The sequence below is a fragment of the Numenius arquata genome, chromosome 19, assembly GCF_964106895.1.
Source record: "Numenius arquata chromosome 19, bNumArq3.hap1.1, whole genome shotgun sequence".
NCBI classification, from domain to species: Eukaryota; Metazoa; Chordata; class Aves; order Charadriiformes; family Scolopacidae; genus Numenius; species Numenius arquata.
Genome location: NC_133594.1, coordinates 1,706,552 through 1,726,028, shown reverse-complemented (window position 1 = coordinate 1,726,028; position 19,477 = coordinate 1,706,552). Strand labels below are relative to the sequence as shown.

At 55.9% G+C, this 19,477-nt stretch overlaps 1 protein-coding gene across 1 annotated transcript; it reads right to left on the bottom strand.

Annotated features, from left to right (window-relative positions):
* Positions 1–7,276: 7,276 nt before the first annotated feature.
* LOC141473611 (anaphase-promoting complex subunit 2-like) lies at positions 7,277–19,274 on the bottom strand. Its single transcript, XM_074161184.1, is given in 14 exon segments — positions 7,277–7,788; positions 8,804–9,039; positions 9,252–9,381; positions 11,052–11,255; positions 11,844–11,919; positions 12,678–12,819; positions 13,277–13,458; positions 13,544–13,661; positions 14,142–14,261; positions 14,409–14,583; positions 16,802–16,934; positions 17,448–18,070; positions 18,850–18,971; positions 18,974–19,274. Coding segments are annotated over 14 exon segments (2,775 nt in total). The 3' UTR covers positions 7,277–7,575.
* Between the last annotated feature and the right edge of the window lie 203 nt (positions 19,275–19,477).

The window sequence follows — 19,477 nt, the reverse complement described above, 5'->3', positions numbered from 1 at the left end:
GGTCTGAGCAGGGTCCCCCCAGCCTGGACCCACAAAGTCTCCCTTGCCGGACAGCCGGACACACCTCTGCTGCCGCCAGGGGGGATTTGCCTAACAAATCCTTGCAAATGTGGGGATTTTTGTGTCACGAAGGCGCAGGAGCTCAGCTGGAGGGTGGCCACCAGCACGGGGAGGCTGGGGGCTGCTCTGGGGGTCGGGAAGCCAAAGAGGAGTGACCCCAAAGCTGGTGGTCCCCTCTGGAGGAGCTCGGGCAGGCGTTTCGGCAGCAGCCATGAGAAGAGCTATTTTTTTAGCTTGAATTCAGACTTTTGCAAAGGAAGAGCTTCCCCCAAGCAGCGTGGTTGAAAACCATTTAAAAAAAAAAAAAAAAAAAAAAAAAGCAGCGATACCCTCCAAAAACCCGACAAGAAGCAATGAGAGGAGCAAGAAGCTCCCAGCCCCCACCTGAGGGCTGTTAGCAAACCTGGACAGCCCAGGAAAAAAAGTATGGCTGTAATTGGGAAGGAGAGTGAGCCGTCCCCAGCTCCCAGGGTGGGGACAGGGGGGTCGGGGGGCAGGAAGCCTCCAAAATGCAGCAGGAAACCAAGGGAGGGTGGAAGCAGGCTCGAAGTGCACCCGCAATGGGGTTTCTAAACCCCTCCCAAGCCACGGGGACAGAGAGAGATGCCGGGGGCCATGGCCAGAGCAGAGGGTGACGAGCTCCAGGTTATGGTGGAGACGTGGGACTGACCCGCGTGGGACCCCCGCGGTGCTGGAGGAGCTCGATGGCACGTGGGGACGGGGACCCCAGTGGGGCAGCGTGGCCACCACCAGCCCCTGTCTGACCCGGGGTGGGGGGACAAGGACAGCAGTGGAGTGCCCATGCAGGTGACGGGGCGATGCAGGGCTGGGGACACCATCATCCTGTCACCACCACCATCATCCTCGCAGTCAGGAGCAGCTGCCAAAAATGCCAGAGGAGCACCTGGGGGAGCAGGAGGACAGGGCAGGGGCATCGCTGGCACCCAGAGGTGTCCCACACAGGGACACCCCTCCAGCATTGCCCATCGGGCAGGTGGGGACACGGGGGACAGGGCCGTGGGAAACAGCCCCTCCTCATGTTCCTGGCCAAAATACCACCCTGTGCTGCCGCTGCTGCCCCTGCCACGGCCCCGGGGTGGGGGCTGCGTCCCCCCTGTGGGGCATCAGGGACCTCTGACACCCCAAAGTGGGGGGGGAAGCAGGCTGCTGTGCCACTGGGGGCATCCTGGGGCAGGGGACAGGCACTGAGGCAATGCGAGGCGGGGGAAGCTCTATGTTGGGGGCAACGCAATGGGGTGGGGGGAGTGCCAAGGGGGGGCTGTGTGCAGGCAAGGGGGGGGCAGTGCACTGGGGGGCCCCATGTGCAAGGGGGGAGGGCTGTGTACATGGGGGGTGTGGTGTGTGTGTAATGAGGGGGCAAAGTGTGGGCATCGGGGCAGTGCAATGGGGGAGGCCCTGCACTGGGGGGGACCACATGCGAGTGGGGAGCAGTGGGGAGGCCATGAGCGTGCGGGGGGGGGGGGTCAGTGCATCATGCAATGGGGTGGGGGCTGTATGGAGGGCAGAGCAATGGGGGGCTGTCTGCTGGTGGCGGGGGGGGGAGGGCAGTGCATTGGGGTGCCCCCATGTGCAATGGGGAGGGCTGTGTACGTGGGGGGGGGTGTGTGCAATGGGGGGGGCCATGTGTGGGCATCAGGGCAGTGCAATAGGGGAGGCTCTGCATCAGGGGGGACCACGTGTGAGTGGGGAGCAGTGGGGGGCCATGAGCGTGCAGGGGGGGTCAGTGCATCACGCAACGGGGCAGAGCAACGGGGTGGGGGCTGTACGCGTGCTGGGGGAGAGGGGGCTAGTGCAGGGGCAGGAGGGTTGTGCATTGGGGCCAGCCCTCTCTCCCCCCAACCCCAGTCCCCCCCACTCACCTGGGGGGGCCACAAGCCCTGTCCCCCGTGTCCCTGGTGGTTTCGAGGCCGGGGCCCCCCCGGCCGGGCCCCAGACGGGGAGGAAGCAGCAGCTGGGCCGGGATCGGTGAGGAGCGGCCGCGGGTGCCACGGCCCTTCCTGCAGAGCCACGAATGCAAATCCTGCGCAAACACGGCCTCTCCCACGGCTCTGCCCCCCCTCCGTGGGCCACCCCGGGGGAAAAGGGGCAAGCAAGTCCCCAGGATGGGGAGACGACGACGAGCACCGAGCCGAGATTTTTGGTACCAGTCACTGACCGGCACCCACTGGTTTGGGTACCCCCAGGTGATGGGCAGCCCCCAATGTTGGTACCCACCAGAAAGCATCGCCAGAGGTCAGGGTGGCCACACGGCCCCGTGCTGCTGGGCACCCACTTATACAACAATTTTAGATTTTTCCTCTATTTTTTGGCATGTCACCTTTTTAGCTGAAACGCCTCCAGGGCTCATTAGCGGAAGCTGCAGCCCCGACACATGCAAATGCTCCCGGTCCCTCCACTCCCCCGGGAAACCAGAATAAGGCAAGTGAACCCTTGGGGTCCCCAATTCCAAGACCCCTGGAACCCCCAGAGGGTGCCTCTGGGGGGGGGGGGCTGCGGGACCTGAGAGCCCAGAATGGGCCCAGGGTGAACCCCGGCAGCGCTGGGACAGGGGGTCCCATCCCCACAGCACCAGCCTCACGTTGGAAAAACTTTACAAAAAGGAGGAAATCTGTCAAAGAAGGAAGCGAAAAAAGGCTGAAGAGGCCACAGGCTTGGAGCTGCCGGGAAAATGTGTGTAGAGGCCAGAAATAACCCCTGTGGATGCAAAGCTGGAGCGGGCAGGGAGAGGGCAAGGAGCCCTGAAACAGAAAGTGAGAACCTGCAATGGAGAAGGGGAAATGCCACCAGGGTGGGGACACAGGAAGCCTCGAGCAGCCCCCCGGCCCCCGGCCTCCGAACTGGCCCCTCCTGCCTCCCCAAAAAGGGAAGAATAAAAGCGTATGGTAAAATCAACTTTCCCACGGTGGGCAGCGGGTTCATCAGCGTGGGGCTGCCCGAGCAGACGGGGCAGCAGCTCTGCAGGGGCATTTCCAGACCCAGACAATCCTTTTTCCGAGCGTTTTTACAGTGCTACCGACCGCCCCTGACTCCACAGTCACATCAGCGATGGGTGGGGGATTTTTTTTTCCTTTTGATATCACCCACCTTGTGTTGATCTGCTCCGAATTTCTGCTCCAGCCCCTCGCTCCCTCGGGGTCCCTCCGCGCCGTCAGCCCGCCTGCATCCCAAACCCATCAGCGAGAAGCAGGAACGGCCGCCAGCTCAGGGTAAAACCAGCAGCAGCTCAGCGATCCCCCCCCCCGGGCAGGATACGGTCCTGGGGCCACGGAGCCGGACCCCGCGCTCTTCCCAATCTCACTCTTCGCAAGAATTTCCAACCTTCGTAAGCAGCCCGGCTTTAACAAGTCCTAAATAACCCAAACAGTTTATCTGTGGGCCAGGGAATGTCCCTTCTAGGGACACCGCATCCTGCTTGGGTTATCGTGGCCCTTCTAAACAGTTTATAAATAGACCAAGGTAAATGAGGGTGATGGCTTTTTTTGAAGCAAAGCGAGGATTTTTATCTATTTTCTTTTTTTTAAAGCCATTCAAGGACCGCCGGTCCAGAGGATGGATCCTAAAACCCAATTTAAATCCTCTGCTTCTTTCTCCTCCAGCTGAGCTCCATCCCCACCTCACTAAGACAATAAAAAAAAAGGAAAAAAACAAAGAAAAATGTCTTTGGCAGTTTCACCTCCTCACGTGCTGGCCTTGGCGGCGGCGCGGGGCCACCAGGAACCGGCCGGGCTCAGGACCAGGGTGGCAACGGGGGTGGGTGCCGGGGCCAGCGATGGGAGAGGGCAGGGACCAACAGCACGTGTTGCTGCGCTGGGAAGCACTGGGGTCACGCTGCTTCTCACATTGGGGGAAAAAAGGGCAAATTGAGGGGAAAAATGGAAAATAATTTGGAAAAGATGGAGAGTGGCGAGTGGGTCTCCCTGCGATGGGTGGGACGGTCACCTACACAGCGTCCTCCCGCCAGCGTCCCCCAGCGCCACAAATAGCGACTCATTTCACAAGGGCTGATCATGGTAAATGCTTGGAAAATTGATGGAAAAACGATGGAAAATCATGGTAACGCTTCCCATGCAAACGAGCCTTCACCGAAAGGGTTTACAGTGCGCAACGAGGGCGTCTGTGAAACACCCCAGAGGAACTGAAGCCATTTCCAAGCATCCAAGGAGTAAAGAAATGGGATTTTTACATACATTTTTCAAGCTATATATTTTCTTTCTTTCTTTCCTTTAAAAATAGAAGCGATTTGCAAAGGTGTGGGACTTGGGACGGGGCTTCGCCTCAGCCAGCAGATGCAGCTCTGGCCTGAAGCAAGGTGGCCGCACGGCAAACAGAGCAGGGAAGAGCCCAAAGTCCTTTTTTTCCCTTCCAGCTGCCTCCGTTCAGGCTGAAAAACTGCGTTTCCAGCTTGTTTCAATTAAGAGTTTTACATTCCATAAAAGCCGAGGCGCTCATTAAACCAGGGTTTTTGCTATTGTCACCCTTTGAAACGACCACACTACAACTCGCCCGGTGGCTCTGGCTCGGTCACGCCAGGACCTCCCGCAGGGAGAGAAGCAGTTCCAGGTCCCTTCAACTTCAACAGTGGGGGTGATGGCCACCTCCCGGCTCAGGACGGACACGCTCATCACACCCCACGGGCCCATCCCTTGGGGGGAGCACTGGGGCAGCTGGGAAAGATCAGGGCAAGAGAGATGCTTATCCCGTGCCCTTCCCTACCTGATCTCGGTGGCACTACCACGGCTGAGGAGAGGGCTGGATGTGGCCCCGGCCGTGTCACCACAGGGGGGCTGGAAGCGCTGCTGGGGACGAGGCATGGCTGGGTCACAGTCGCTGCCCCACAGCACCCTGCCTTGGGGGTCGAGGAAGGAGGAAAATATCCACCTGCACCCACACATAAATAAATACATACGTGTTTTGTTTTGGTTTTTTTTTTCATGCATTTTTTGCATCTATAAGCAAAGCTGACCCAGCGGGGGCCCTGGAGCCACTCGCAGCCACGGTCCTTGCCCCAGCAGCCGGCCCCTTCTCCTTCGGTGGCCGGGGATGGCCCCAGCTGCCCGCAGCCCCGCTGCAGCGCCGCACAGCTGGGGGTTCCTTTGATCTCAAAAGATCAAAAAGGGCTGTTTCCCCGCCCCGTCGCGGCCACAGCGCACCCAGACATTCCACGCTCAGCCACGAAGCCCGGAGCGGGACGTGCCGCAGTTCACCCCGGGTAGATCCGGCTCCCACTGCCAGCAGACACCCACCCTGCTGCCCACCTTTCCAGATGCTTCCATCTGCTCCAACAGCTTGCTTTCCTGAAAAAAAAAGAGAAGAAAACAAACCAAAATAAAATAAGAGCTGCTGCGAAACGCATTGCTGGGGCTCTGCACCTGCAGCACAGGCAGGAAAGAGGTGTCCTCTGGGGATGTCCACGCAACCTGCCCACATCTCTCACCTTCCCACAGCACGTGGGGTTTGGATGGAACCCAGGCACCCGTGGGCTACTCTGATTTATTGAGTGGTGGCTGAGCTGAGCAAGGGCACCAGGAGCTGAGCAGCCTTTGAGGGAACATGGAGAAGTCCCCAGGAGATGTTTGCTGCAAGGAGTTTCCTGTATCCAAAACTGGGGAGGGAGAACCCACCAGGACCTGCTGGAGAAGACCCGAGCAGGCAGGAGAGACCTCCGCCTGGGGTCGCATCAGCTGTGGTGCAACAAGAATTTGTGTCTCGTGGCCTTGACACGTGGCTCCCAGGGATGTCCCCAGCCATATCCCACGCTGGGCGCAGCGATGACCAGGCCAGTGCCGTCTCCTGACCTCCCCACCCAACCTCAGAGGACAACAGATCCAGCCTGGTGTCCTACAAGGGCCTGGTGGGGCTCCTTGTGCCTTCAGGCATGGATTTCCTTCCCCGTCTGCTGCCGTTTGGGATTAGCTGCTGCTCATCCATCTTGGCTTTACCTGGAGTAACACCCTGCACGTTCACAGACCGGGGTTTATTTGGTTATTAACAGAGCCCCGATAGCACGAGGACCATTTAAAGCTTGACAACAGAACACACCAACCAGCTCCTCGTGCCCCAGGACCACGAGCCTGGAGTGAAGTGCCCCAGGGAAAGAAGAACACGTGCTCTCACCCACAGGAACAGCCGTGAACGTGCACAAGGGACAGAGAAGCGCCGTCCCCCACTGCCTGCAGCTGCACGAAGGATCCCACAGCGTGGGACTTCCAGGCCTTTAGGTACTGAAAAACAAGGGTAAATGTTAAATACAGGTTGTTTTCTGTGTTTCACAAGTTTCTCACGCTCCTGGACGCCCAGCGGCCCAGCCAGGGTTAGAGGCTGCTCCAGGGTTTTGAGTTGGCCACACTCAAATTCCAGCTGCTGCAGTGCCCACGGGCTGGGACAGAAGATTCAGCAGAGGAGGGGAAAGACTCCTCGGGCTGTGGAAACCCATTCTTTGCTTCGCAGAAAGCAAATCTTCAGTAAAAGCCAGATTTCCCCAGCACATTCTTCCCGATGAGCAAAACCCACCCGGAAAGCAGGACTGAGGAACCCCGAACTCTATGAAGAGGAGACAGAGCACAACCCCGAAACCCATTGCCCGATCTTGTGCCCCGGTTGGGGACGTGACATTTAACCATTGAGCTCTGGGATTACCCCCTCCAACTGCCTCCTGGATCTCAGCGGTGCCGATAACTCCGAAGCTCACCAAGATGATACCCTCGAGGGCAGCCGCTGTGGTGTTGGGAGACGTGTATTTGTGCCGTAATGACGCAATCCCACCAGCGCCTGCGTAATCCACTTACTTATCCTCCAGGACCAAACAGCCTGCCCTGAAGAACCGCTACATCTCATCCATCTAAAGCATTCTTCACCCCACAATAAAATTACTCCACACAATTTCAGAGTCCCAAACGAGGGTGCGTGGACCCTGGAGCCCTCCTCCCACGTAAGCCAAAGGAGACAGCACAAACACTTGCTTTCGTGTAGGGTCTCGCTCATCAGAGCCAGCTGCGAGACGTTGTTTTAGCCACACACAGAGACCCAGACAGAAATTGGAGCCAGCGGCCCCCTCCCAGACCCTCCTGGGGCTACAGATGGAGCCCCAGCCAAAGGGGGACGGTGCCCGGCAGACGGGGGAGTCTCCTGCCTGCCCTTCCAGCGTGGGAAGGCCGACACCAAGAGCGCTCTGCCGAGGGGAAAGAAAAGAGCTGGTACCATCTGAAAAAGACTGCTTTTTATTAACCAGTGAAGTGAACCCAGACACTCACGAATGGGAGGAAAAGCGACGTGAGGAGCAGGCCCAGTCCAGACAGAAGTTGTGGGGTGCATGGCCCCCACTGCTGCTGAGCTGTCTCCACGTGGGAAAGGAGACCCGTGTGGGGAAGAGGCCACAGCAAACCCCCGCCGAGCAGAGAAACTGCCCTGCGGGATGCAGAGAGCTGGGGGGCACTCAGGGGATGAGCACGGGCACGGAGAAGTGACACAGAGGGGGAAAACAGGGAAGATCAAAGTCTAGTTGCAGTTCTTGGGCAGGCGATAGACACCTCCGGAGTAGATGAGTTGCTGGTCCCGGACCTTTTTCTGGAGGAATCCCTGCAGCTCTTGTATATCGATTTCTGTAACCACCGGGCCTGTCATCACAAACATCTTCAGCATGCTGTGGATCCTCTCCAAGGACAGGCTCTCCAGGTTGGTCAGCATGGCCTGGATGTACGTCCAGAACAGCTGCAGAGGGGACATGAAGGAACAGTAAATCACACCAACATCTATACATCCATACTGTGAAGAAAAGGGGTGCTTTAGCGAGGACAGGATAAGGACTAGGACAAGAGGAAACGGCCTCAGGTTGCACCAGGGGAGGTTTAGGATGGATATTAGGAAAAACTTTTACACTGAAAGGGTTGTCAAGCCTTGGAACAGGCTGCCCAGGGCAGTGGTGGAGTCACCATCCCTGGAGGGATTTAAAAGCCGGGCAGACGTGGTGCTGAGGGACATGGGTTAGTGGTGGGCTTGTCAGTGTTGCGTTGATGGTAGGACTCAATGATCTAAAAAGTCCCTTCCAACCCAGACGATTCCATGATTCTATGATCCCATATCCCAAAAGCAGAGCAGGGCTGTGCCTGGCAGTAAGTTCTGCTCTCGGCCATGAACAGGAAACATCAGGTGTTGGGACACAGCTAGAAAGCAGGGTTTGACGTGCAGTACGTGCATGACCCGCAGTGGATAAACACCAGTATGACAACTGCATGGTTCACAGCGGCACAACACACACACACACCCCACCACACACGGGTAGGAAAAGCACTGGAAGTATCCAGGAACCACAACACAGAGACAGCAAAGGTCCAGCTGTTAGTGCTGGGTAAAGCCTTCTTGGCAGCCTAAGTGCCAAACAGCACTGCTTGGGTGAATCCAAATAAGTTATGACTGTTTTCAAATATGAAATCATGTCTCAAAATTTTTCTTTTTTTTTTTTAAACCGAAAAAACAGATTTAGAGATGTCCAAATGGTTGCCTGGTTCAGGAGCCGGGCACCTTTCTGGAGAGAGGCTGCGATCCAGCACCAGTCATTGATTAAGAGATAACCACGTCAAAAAACTCTGGACTGAGCCAGTGGAAAACGCTAATCCCAAGCGCAAATTTAATCCATCATCTTAATCAGACTCCCCGAAACCCAAAGTACAGGATGTTTGCACTGTCCCGGTGGCTTCGCAAGGAGCCAAGACACAGGGACAGGTACCTGCAGCTCTTCCTCTTTCTGATCAGCCTGCGATGCCATGGCAGAGTCCCCCTCCTCGTCGCTGTCTATCAGAACGACTTTCTCCACCTGGTCCTTCTGCTCCTCCTCAATGACGGTGAAGGTGCCTTGGGGCTCTTCACGCAGGACCCCCTGCTGCAGCCACAGAGTCATCTTACGCTTCAGCGACGTCTCGGGCACCTTAAGGACTTCACTGAGCTCTGTCAGTGTCCACGTACCTGCAGAGACCACGGATATCAGACAAAAGCCCAGGACACCTGCCCATCTCCACTGCCAGGAGGTGCTGAGCCTTGTGGTAGATCCAAGGCCACGAAGTATGTCTAGGTCCTGCTGCCAGAGATCTCAGAGCCCAAGAAACGTGTCCTTTCCCACCCACCCACAGGAAGCAGAGACACGGGTGGTAACGCAGCATCTCTGCCACGGGACTCACTCTTGGTCTGGAAGTGCAGGATGATGGCAGCGTGCACGGGAGAGACAGAGAGGGAGAGGGTGCGGTCTGCCAGCTCCACATCCAAGCTCACCAGGCCCAGGTGGTACTTCCAGTTCAGGGTCCTCATGGCCTGGAAAAGGCAGAAGGAGCCATTCACAGCAGATCTTCTAACAGGAACCACCAAATGCTGCGTTATTGCAAACACCCCTCTACCATCAGGGTGTCTGCCAGACACGAAAGCCACCCCCCTCCTCATGAGTCACTCAGCACTGCCACCACCCAACCGTCCCCTACCCCTCATGGGAAACATCCTTCTCGACAACATGCTGCTGTTCAGCCCTTGCCCAAGACCAATGCCCCTCTCCTGCCTGAAAGGCAGTCACTCAGTTCGCTGGTAGGATAAGCATGGTAGGATAAGAAGAAACACTGGAAGACCAACCAGGCCACTCAGGAGAAAGTCCTACTGGAAAATAAATGCTCATTTGGGGCAGGATTTCCTCAGAAGAGACAGAATACTCTTCTGATACAGCAGTGAAAAGAGCACTGCTTGCTCTGAAGGCTGAGGATGCTCAGGGAGGCTGCTCCCCCCTTGCATCCCCTCCCGCATCCTCTCCTAACTAATGTTTTTCAGGCACAGAAATCAGATGGCATTGACATCTGGCACGAAGCTACAGCCGGAGAAGAGACAGGACCTAGAGCCATGAGGTTCCCAGCCTCGTGGCATGCATGACCTGGTGTGTAATAACAAGTTCAAGTAAGGATATAGAAAATCAAGCCTGGAGTCAGAACACAAGTGGGCAGTCAAAAACACCCACATGAGACACCAAACTGTGTTCAGGTTGGCTGCAAAGAACCATCGGTGCATGCACAGGCACTACACTGGCACGGCAGCTACATCGGAATCACCCACGCTCCAGGTGTGTGCTCTGCACTCCACCAGATGAGAAGCTGCAAGATGAGAAAGCCAAGACCAGAGCTCTGGAAGTGACCTAGATCTCTCCTTCGCTTCCAGACAGATGCTCCCGGTTTCAATCCATCCTGTGTGAGCAGAGCAAGATGCACCTCAGCCTTCTCTATCTGACTAACTGCCACGATCAAGGGCCTGGAGAACAGAAGAATGCTGTGTGCCTCTCCTCCACCTCTCCATGCTGTTTATAAAGGCACGGATTCAGTCTTTGTCTGAGCCACAGCCAAACTGACCAAAACTGCTTGCACCTGAACTGCTCAACGTGGAGTTCAGGGACCCTCCAGAAATGAATGAAACAACCCAGGAGAGACCACAGAGAGAAGAGGAAGCATCATTCACCCAACATCAGATGAACAGTGAATCTTAAAATGAGACCATGTTTTTTAACATGGCTTCTTTTCAAGAGGACAAACAGGGGAGGAGATGCCAGAGTAGTGAAGAAGAGAGATCCAACAGGGACAGGATGTTGCTCTTACTACTAGAGAATTTCGGCCAACAAGCTTAGACCAGGTTTAAGATGCCCAAGAACTTCCACCTCAGTATCCATTTAACTAACAAACACTGGCATATTTTAGAAAATTCTATTCCCCAACTGCAATCACCACAACGACCCAGGCACCCCATAAAGAGATAACCCTTCTTTCAGCAATAGCTAAGGGAGCGCAGCTTCTGCTCCCAACTCCAAGCTGAAGGACTTTGGGATTCCACCGAAACAGCGTGTGGTACCAGCAGCTAAAATTTAAGGGATGTTAAAGGGGACTCTGCAAAAACCATACAATATAACAAAGAGTGAAGAACATACACCTTTTTTAAGGAGGGTTAAGGTGTGTTACCTTTAATTTCTCATATTTCTTGGAATAGGCTTCCATGGCCTCCTTGACCTGCTCTGGAAGCTCTAGCTTCTCCTCTTTCAGCGGTGGCCAGAACTCACTCGACAGGATAACGGCGACGAGGCTGAACGGCGGCCTCTCCTCCTCTGGGAGTTTCTCTTCCTCATCACGGATGTTGGCATTAATGCGCCGCGAGTCAGCCATATCCTGGAAAAGGTAGAGGAAGCAAAGGTAGATCCTTCTCTCCCAAGTCACTGCTAATCCTTAGTAAAGGAGATGCTTAAACAAGGTGACTAGGGTTGTCTCCAAATGATGACGGGGACGTTGGAAAGGGCATGATGGTCTGTGTCCACTAGAAATTCTGTTAGATACTCAGAAACATCTGTGGGGAGGTTGAAGAAAGGATTACAACTCAACACTAGCCTACACCAGAGTCCCTCCAGACCTGTGCTCTTCCCACACTGCTCCAAGTGAATTAAACTCCAGATTCCCAACCCTAGAGGAGCTGGAAGAGCCCAGCTCTTCAATGCCTGAATACTGTATGGCAGGAAGAGCTGGAGGGACAACAGCACCAGAGCAACCATCCCCCAGAGCTGATAACCCAACCCACGGGGCTTAAAAAACAGACATGATTTGGAATGTGCTTCTGCCTGTCACAAGTCAGCCCCCTCACCAGGATTCTGGAAACCCCACTGTCCTAAAATACCCTTTCTGGGTCACTCCTCAAGTCCCTCCCCTTCCCCAATGAGCTCAAACACCCAGGACTTAAATTTTATTAAAAAACAAAGAAGTTACTTTTAACATGACTTCGCAATAGTGCATCTGAGCCTCACCAAACCGCAGCTTCAGCAGCTCCACGTTGCGAATTTCCCTGATAAGAGAAACAACAGATGAGCCACAGGTCTCTTAGACAGACAAGCCCAGCTTGGCCTCCACCCCTTCCACCACAGCCAAGAAAGGTAGTCCCTGGAACAAGGGAGCTTTTCCTAGGAAGCCCTGCAGGGTACGTTATCTGAACAGGATGTTTTCTAGCATCTAAGTGAGGAACAGTCACTTCCTCTGTAGGTCAGCAGCTTTTTGAAGACCTTCCCATCCCTCTTATTTGGAGGGGCGTGGAACATAGCCCTCCCCCTCGACAGCACAGGCCAACCTCAGTGTTTGGCAAGCCACTTGCCCAAGATGGCCCGTCCCAGAGGTGGCTCGCACCAGCTGCATTTCACGGAAAGGAAAACCACTGCAACTGTTGAATCAAGAGATAGAGTTGGGTTGCAACTGGGGTTTCCTGATGCGTCATCCCTTTTTTCTTACTTTTACACTTTCTGTTGACCCTAAGCAGCCTGTGCAGGCAGTGATGGCCACCAGAACCTGTGGGATGGAGCTAAGAAGGTGTCGGTGCCTCCAATTTCCTACACACTGCCCTGTTAGTGCAAGCCAAGGGCAGGACTGGGCAGGATGCAGCCCAAGGAGAGGTGAGCGCATTAAATTCTAGATGCCAACCCAAAGCCGCAGAGGAAATGGCCGAAGACATTCCTGGCTCCAGAAAGAGCCGCTCGTCGGACCCAGCCTGAAGCACACCTTTATCAGAGGATTTTGCCATGGAAAGCCCTGGGGCCGGGCACTGGAGCTCACCTCTCAGCACTGTAGTTGAACTGATGCAGCAGCCGGTCAGCCAGAAGTGTGCGGTACTCGTTGATAAACAGGTCCTTGCTGCCATAGATGCTCACCAGCAGGCTGATGATGTCCGAGGACCGACGCTTGGAACTCGATTTTCCTAGTGAAATCCAGCAGATGACAGCGGGAGATTAGCAGAGACCTGGCCCGGCCCAGCTCAGCTCTCGAGGACTAGCAGAGGAGCTGGTCAAGGCGGTGTCAGGAGGATGGGGCTGGTCTTTTTTCAGTGGTGCCCAGTGACAGGACAAGAGGTAACAGGCACAAACTTGAACATAGAAAGTTCCATCTAAACATGAGGAAGAACTTCCTGTGAGGGTGGCAGAGCCCTGTAACAGGCTGCCCAGAGAGAGTGTGGAGTCTCCATCTCTGGTGACATTCCAAACCCGCCTGGACACGTTCCTGTGGGACCTGCTCTGGGTGAGCCTGCTCTGGCAGGGGGTTGGACTGGATGATCTCCAGAGGTCCCTTCCAACCCCATAGCATTCTGTGATTCTGATTCTGTGACTACAGCCCACCGGAAAAATCAGCTGCTGGGACTTCTGGTCTAGACAACTAACCTGGATCTGCATCAACCGGGTCAGGAACCCAGTCCCCTGGTTCCGTGATGTCATCATCACTCTCCTGGCCGTTCTCCAGGGTCACCGGGTCAGCTTTCGAGAGCTCGTTTGCAAGGTCACCGGAGCCCTCAGCATCCCCTGTGAGCCCGGCCACGATCTGCCGCACCGTGTCTTCCCGGGTCCTGCCAACAGGCAAGAGACACAGAGCAAGTGAAGGGGGTGGGGAGGGAAAGAGGGTGCGTAAGACTGACCCCACGAGCCTCTCACCTCAGATACTTCCTGATGGGCTCGCAGGCGACCTCCAGAATAACCATGGAGGGGTCAAGCTCCCGCAAGGCCTTGATGGCCGAGATATAGAGAGTGATGATGTCGGATGTGTTGACTCCTAGAGGAGAGGGGCAGAGGGAGTCAGAGTCCCAGAGCAACAGCTTGGATGCTCCAAGCCCCTCCAACTCCGTAGATCGGACAGAGGCAAAGGGCTTGCTGCCCTGCTGCCCCAGCCAAAGGGACAGACCAGATCCATGTGGCTGAGAAACCAGTTCCAGCTATGAGCACAGGCTCAGAGACCACCAGAAACCGGCTGAGCCCTGACTGTGCGTTAGAAGCTCAGACCACACACAACAAAAATGCCTTTATCCCCCTGGACCAAAGCTAAACTTCTAGCTCAGCTCCTCACCGTACTGAGGCAAAAATGAGGCAAGAAGAGGCTGGGATATAATCAGCTACTGCTGCCCATCCACACTTCAACACAGCCTGGTGGCCTCTCACTAATCAAACAGGGAATCAGATGATGGTTCCCAGTAGATTCCCACTCGTGCCAAGGCTCCTTACAGTGTTATGACATACACGAGGATGAAAAACCCACCAGGATGAAGAAGTCGCATTTCCAGAGCGCTCTTCAGGGAGCTGAGCAGCTGCTGCCTCTGATTAGTCCTTTCCAGGCAGAACTTGAGGTCCTCCACAGCAGGCTTGGACTCTGGGAAATCTATAAACCAAGCAGTGATTAGAAACAGTGCCGTGCTCCGTGGGAAGGCAAGAGCAGACAGCGCAGTGCATCAGGAGGTGAAGACAGATCCATCATTCGTCCAGTCCAAGTCCAGGAGAGAATGAACACGGAATGGGTCCCACCTACCTCGGATAATGCTGAAGAGCTCTTCAATGCGCATGCTGGCATAGATGCGGTAGAAGAACCTTTGGACGTGGCAGCGCCAGCGCTTCAGGGTGCTGCTGGCTTCTGGAGAGGAGCGCGCCGAGGGACCATCCTGCAGGAACACCCTGCTGAGCCAGCCGATCACCTTCTCAATCCACTGTGCAGGGAGAAGGAGGGTACGGAGACGGTGAACACCACAGGCTGGAAGCACAACCGTGTCCCATGCTTACCCCATCACCCAGCAGTGACCACAGCAAGCAGAAACGGGCTGGTAGCTGAGGGCAGCATCACCTCCAGCTGCTCTCCTGCACCCTGGCCTGGCTTATAGCTGGGAAGGTGCAGCTGGAAGAACATGAACTTCAACTAAAGATACAGGATATAGACTATGCAGATGTGCAGGAGAAGACAAGGGGTGACTGAGGACTGTGCGTTGGCACTGGGCTCCAACAAGGATAGGGTATATTCAAAAACTTGCAGACTATTCTATTCCTGCAGAATTCCACTCCATTCTATACTTGCAGAACTATTCTCTTCATGGGGATACGAGCAAATCGCCCATCACACCATCCTTGGCCCAAAATTTCTATGATTCCTGTGATCAATGAAGGGCAAATGAGCCCTCCCCAGGACTCACACACACCCGACCAACTTGGGCACTTGAAACCAAGACCTCAAATACCAGCCTTGTCACCGAATAATAAAATAAAAACCTAAACAGAGAGCATCAGAAGGTTAATTTTTTGAGATTTCATTTTCTACAGAGAAATGTGTAATTGTCGAATTTCAAAGGCACTCAGCTACAATATCCAGATGTTCAAAAGAAATGCCTTTTTTTTTTTAAGTTTCCCCTTTAAGGTGGCAAATACGTGTTATTTCCTGGGATAGTATTTCAGTATTAACAGCTACTGGATATTAGTAATTTTTGATAAGCAGATTCTGACAGCCTGAAACAAAAATGCTAAGTCAAGGTCTGGCTGGTGTTAATTGTTAATTATCTACTCAACTGAGGAAACAGGGAAGAAATGCACCAGTTCTGGCAATGCCAAGGCAGGACGAACCTGAGAACAACTGGGCATCGATCTGGGCAAAACTGGGGAAAAGCTGATGATGAATTCTCCTAAAGGACAAAAGGAAAGGACTATAAAATTGAGTTGCTTTGCATCAGTAAAGGAATACAATTATTATCAAACCAACCCATTGTTTCCCATGAGTTTATCTTCTCTGAGTGCTCCTGCTACAGCCTGATTATCAACCCACACTGCAGACGGCTGCCGATGTGTCTGAAAAGGGGGTTTGCTCTCAGCGCTTGTACTTTCAGCAAGCTGTTTCTCAGGCTTCTATTTTACCTGTAGCTTGCCAGCCTTGTGCTTTTTTTTTTTTTTTTTTTTCTTAAAATCACCTCTTCCTAATTCTGATCCCCTCCAATATTCTGCGGCCAAACACGTTGGCCTTTCTGAAGAGATGGGAGCAAGGGGACCTTCTGCAAGGTGCAGAATGCGGTTGCATTTTTCTCTGGTGTCCTTAGAATGTCCTTAAACAGCCTCCAGGTCATGCAAAAGCATTTCACAGTAGGTCCAATAAAGAAAGCGTCGCACAGCAACTGAAGGGAAGTAAATATAAAAGGACTGCTGATGTTTGCAGACGACAAAAATGGCCGGCGTGGCAAGCAGAAAGGAAACCAGGGCAACCACGCAGAGCAGTGGGGTCTGCGTGGCAACCTGACTTCACAACACTGGCAAAGGCAAGGTCACGCATGGAGGAACAACGAGCGCCTGCAGAGCCAGGACTGTATCCTGGAACGGCCATAACCCAGAGAAGAATTGTATTTTAAGGTCACGCTGGGTAAACAGCCCGACACAAACTCGGTTTAAGGCAGCAGGAAAACAACTGGGTGGGTGAAAGGGAGCATTTTAATTCTGTACTTGACCCACTGGTGAGATCGATACCAGAGTATCACCTCCCATCCTCGCTTCCTATTTTAAAGGGGTGCTGAAACATTGGAAAGAAGAAAGCCACACAAATTCTAATTATGGGCCCATCTCCACAGAGGGAGGGTCCTCTGCAGGCTTGGTGGCACTAGCAGTTTGTAAAATGGATCTTGTAGTTTGTAAAATGGATCCACAGAAATTCCCTCATTACTACAGACGTCATCAAATGAAATATAACAGCCCATTGAGCACAGGTGAGAGCAAACCTTCCCCTCCAGCATATATCAAAATGGGGAGATTTAACCAGCTCTTCTGCCGGGGATGGTGGGGTCACAGCCCTGGCCCAGGTGTTCTCAGGCTCGCTTTTAGGCTGAGCTGCCCAAGCAGTAAGAGCAGCAGGTGCACAGCCCCGAAGGAAGGGCCCTGGCTGCCCCACGCCAGCCTCACCTCCTGGAACTCGTTGAGGAAGGAGTGCTCGTATTCCCCCCTGCATCGCTGCTCCATCCTCTCCTCGATCATCCTGTGCAAGATGGTGGTGACAGCGTCGGCGCTCACCCTCTCCAGCAAATTCAGCCGGCGGCTGCAGACACAGACAGTGACCCCGCTCAGCGCGTGTGGAGGCGAAGGTACAAGCGAATAAAGAAAATCTAACTGCGTGTAGGCCCCTTCCTCCCTGCACGCTCCACAGACGCAGGCCTGGCTCTTAGTTTAAATACTCTGATAGCCCCCATAGACGCGCTACGGAGGTAATACATGACACTACTGCTATCCCATCTCCCCTAGGAACATCATTTTCTAGCCATCAAAAGCTTTTTCATTTAGAAGAGTTTGCTGCTTTGTGGACAGAAGGCCTTAGAGCAAGAGGAAGACAGCCTCACGTACAGGGAGAGGCACTTCTATCTAAAGATCTGCTCTAGTTCAGCCACCAGTTGGCAACCAGCTGCAGAAACCCTGTGTCCAGTTCTCTACCCAGTACCACGGCACAGCCTGACCTCATGCGTAACTCCTCCCATTTTCAGATTATCAAGAAAACCTGCCACTGCTCCCCCTCTGGACCATCTGAGCGACAGCCACCACCCCGTAACCTACGTACAGGATGTCATTGAGCTGCTGAAACTGCTCCATGGCTTTGGGGCACCAGCACTGCTCTCTCTTGCTGCTGCAGCCTGCACACAGCAGGCTCTCTCCTCCACCCTCCTCCGTGTCGCTCTCCTGCTCGGTCTCGCTCATGCTGCTCTCGCCCTCGTTCATTCCATCTTCTCCTTTCTTCCACTGCCGCATGTATATCCTGAAAGTGCGGCTGTAGAACTGCTGGATCATCTCCTGGAAGGACTTGGTGGTGGAGAAGAAAAGGATAGCTTTGAACATGGTGTAGACCTTTTCTTGCAGCATCTGAGCGCCCGTCCCCAGCAGCAAGCCTGCCTTGGTCCACCTCTCCAGAAGCTCCAGGCTGTTCAGGTAGGGGTCCAGGCGACACTTGAGAAGACAAAAGGCATCCAGAAGGAGCAAGGAGCACTGGGGCTCCTCGGCCGTGTTTTCATACTGGCCGATGCAGTTCCAGAACTCAGGAGCTATGTTGGCCTGGAGGTCCGTCTGCAGCACCTCGATGAACCACTCCTCCACGATGGAGTGCAAGTCATAGCACCGCAGCACCTCCAGGGCTGCCCGCAGCTCGGCATCCTTCAGTGGCCCCGCAGTGTCGGACCTCGGCGCCGCCTGGAAAACGGAGGGGACACCGAGTTAAGGACGCACAGGCTTCTCCAGGAGGATCTGCAGCAGGAGAGACCGCTCCTCCCGAAGAGCGGGGTCCCAACGCACATGGACTCTGCTGTCAAACACCGTTCCTCCATGGTGACCTGCTGGGGTCTTGACCCACTGCTGGAAGCCAAGTGCCACCTCCCAGGCCCAGCACCCAAACACCGGCCCCGACTGTTCCTTTTGACGGCTGATGCAGGACACGCGCTGGTGGGAGTGTCACAAGCCACCCTTGGGTCCCCAAAAAGCCAGGTTTGGGGGTAAAACCTTCCTCAGCCCACGTTAGCTCCCTGGGGGAGGGAGCAGAGCCACAGCAACACGGCGAGCAGCCCCTCTTTTTGGCACATACGCTTCCCTGGCTGGCGCCATGGGGGATGGCTGGACCCCCACCGCCTTTCCCCGACAGCCCCCGGAGGCGCCGCAGCCCAGACCCCCCTTCCCTCCTTCCCCAGCCGCCAGCTCCAGCCGTTCCCCCCCCCCGCCTCCAAAGCCCCGAAATCCGGACGGAGGAGCGGAGGGCACCGTCCAGGCCGGGGGAGGCGGCTGGGGCCACCTCAGCCACCCGGCGGCGGGCGGAGCGGGGGGCCGGGGCCTGTCCCGCTGCCCCGGGGGCGACAGGCCCCGCCAAGGCCCGGAGACCCGAGGGCGGCGTGAGGCGAGCGGGGAGCGGGCGGCGCCTCCCCCGGGGCCGTGCCCGGCCTCCCTCCCCGGTCCCCTTCCCGGTCCCCTCCCCGGCTCACCAGCCCCAGGGCGGCGGGCGGCACCAGGGCGGTGCTGAGCGTGTGCCAGGCGGCAGAGAGCCCCGCGGCCGCCGGCGGCTCCATGCGGGCCGGGCCGCAGGAAGAGGCGGAGCGGCGGGGCCGGGCCGGGGCGATGGGCGGCCCGGGGCCGGCGCTGCGGGAGTACAACGCGGAGCTGCGGGAGGGTGAGCGGGACCGGGGCTCGGCGGCGGGGCTGGGGCCGCGGCCGGGGCTGAGGGCTGTGTCCCCGCAGGGCTGGCGGAGCTGCGGGCCCGGCGGGAGGAGCTGAGCGGGCGGATCCGGGAGGAGGAGGCGGAGCGGGACCGGCTGCAGGGCCGCCTCTGGGCGCTCACCCAGCGGCTGGCCCGCACCAGCGAGAGCCTGGCACGGAACCTGGTCGCCCGCGGCGAGCTCGACAGGACCATCGCCGAGACGGAGGCGGCCTACGGCAAGGTAACCCCGGCCCCGGGCCCCGCTACGGCGGGGTAACCCCGGCCCCGGGCTCCCCGGGCACAGGCGGCCCCCGCTAACGGGGAGGTTGGGGTTTGGGCTGGGAACCCAGAAAGCGCGTTGTCAAAATACATCAAAAACCATCCTTGCCGGGGAAGAAGGGGGAAAGCAGAGCCGA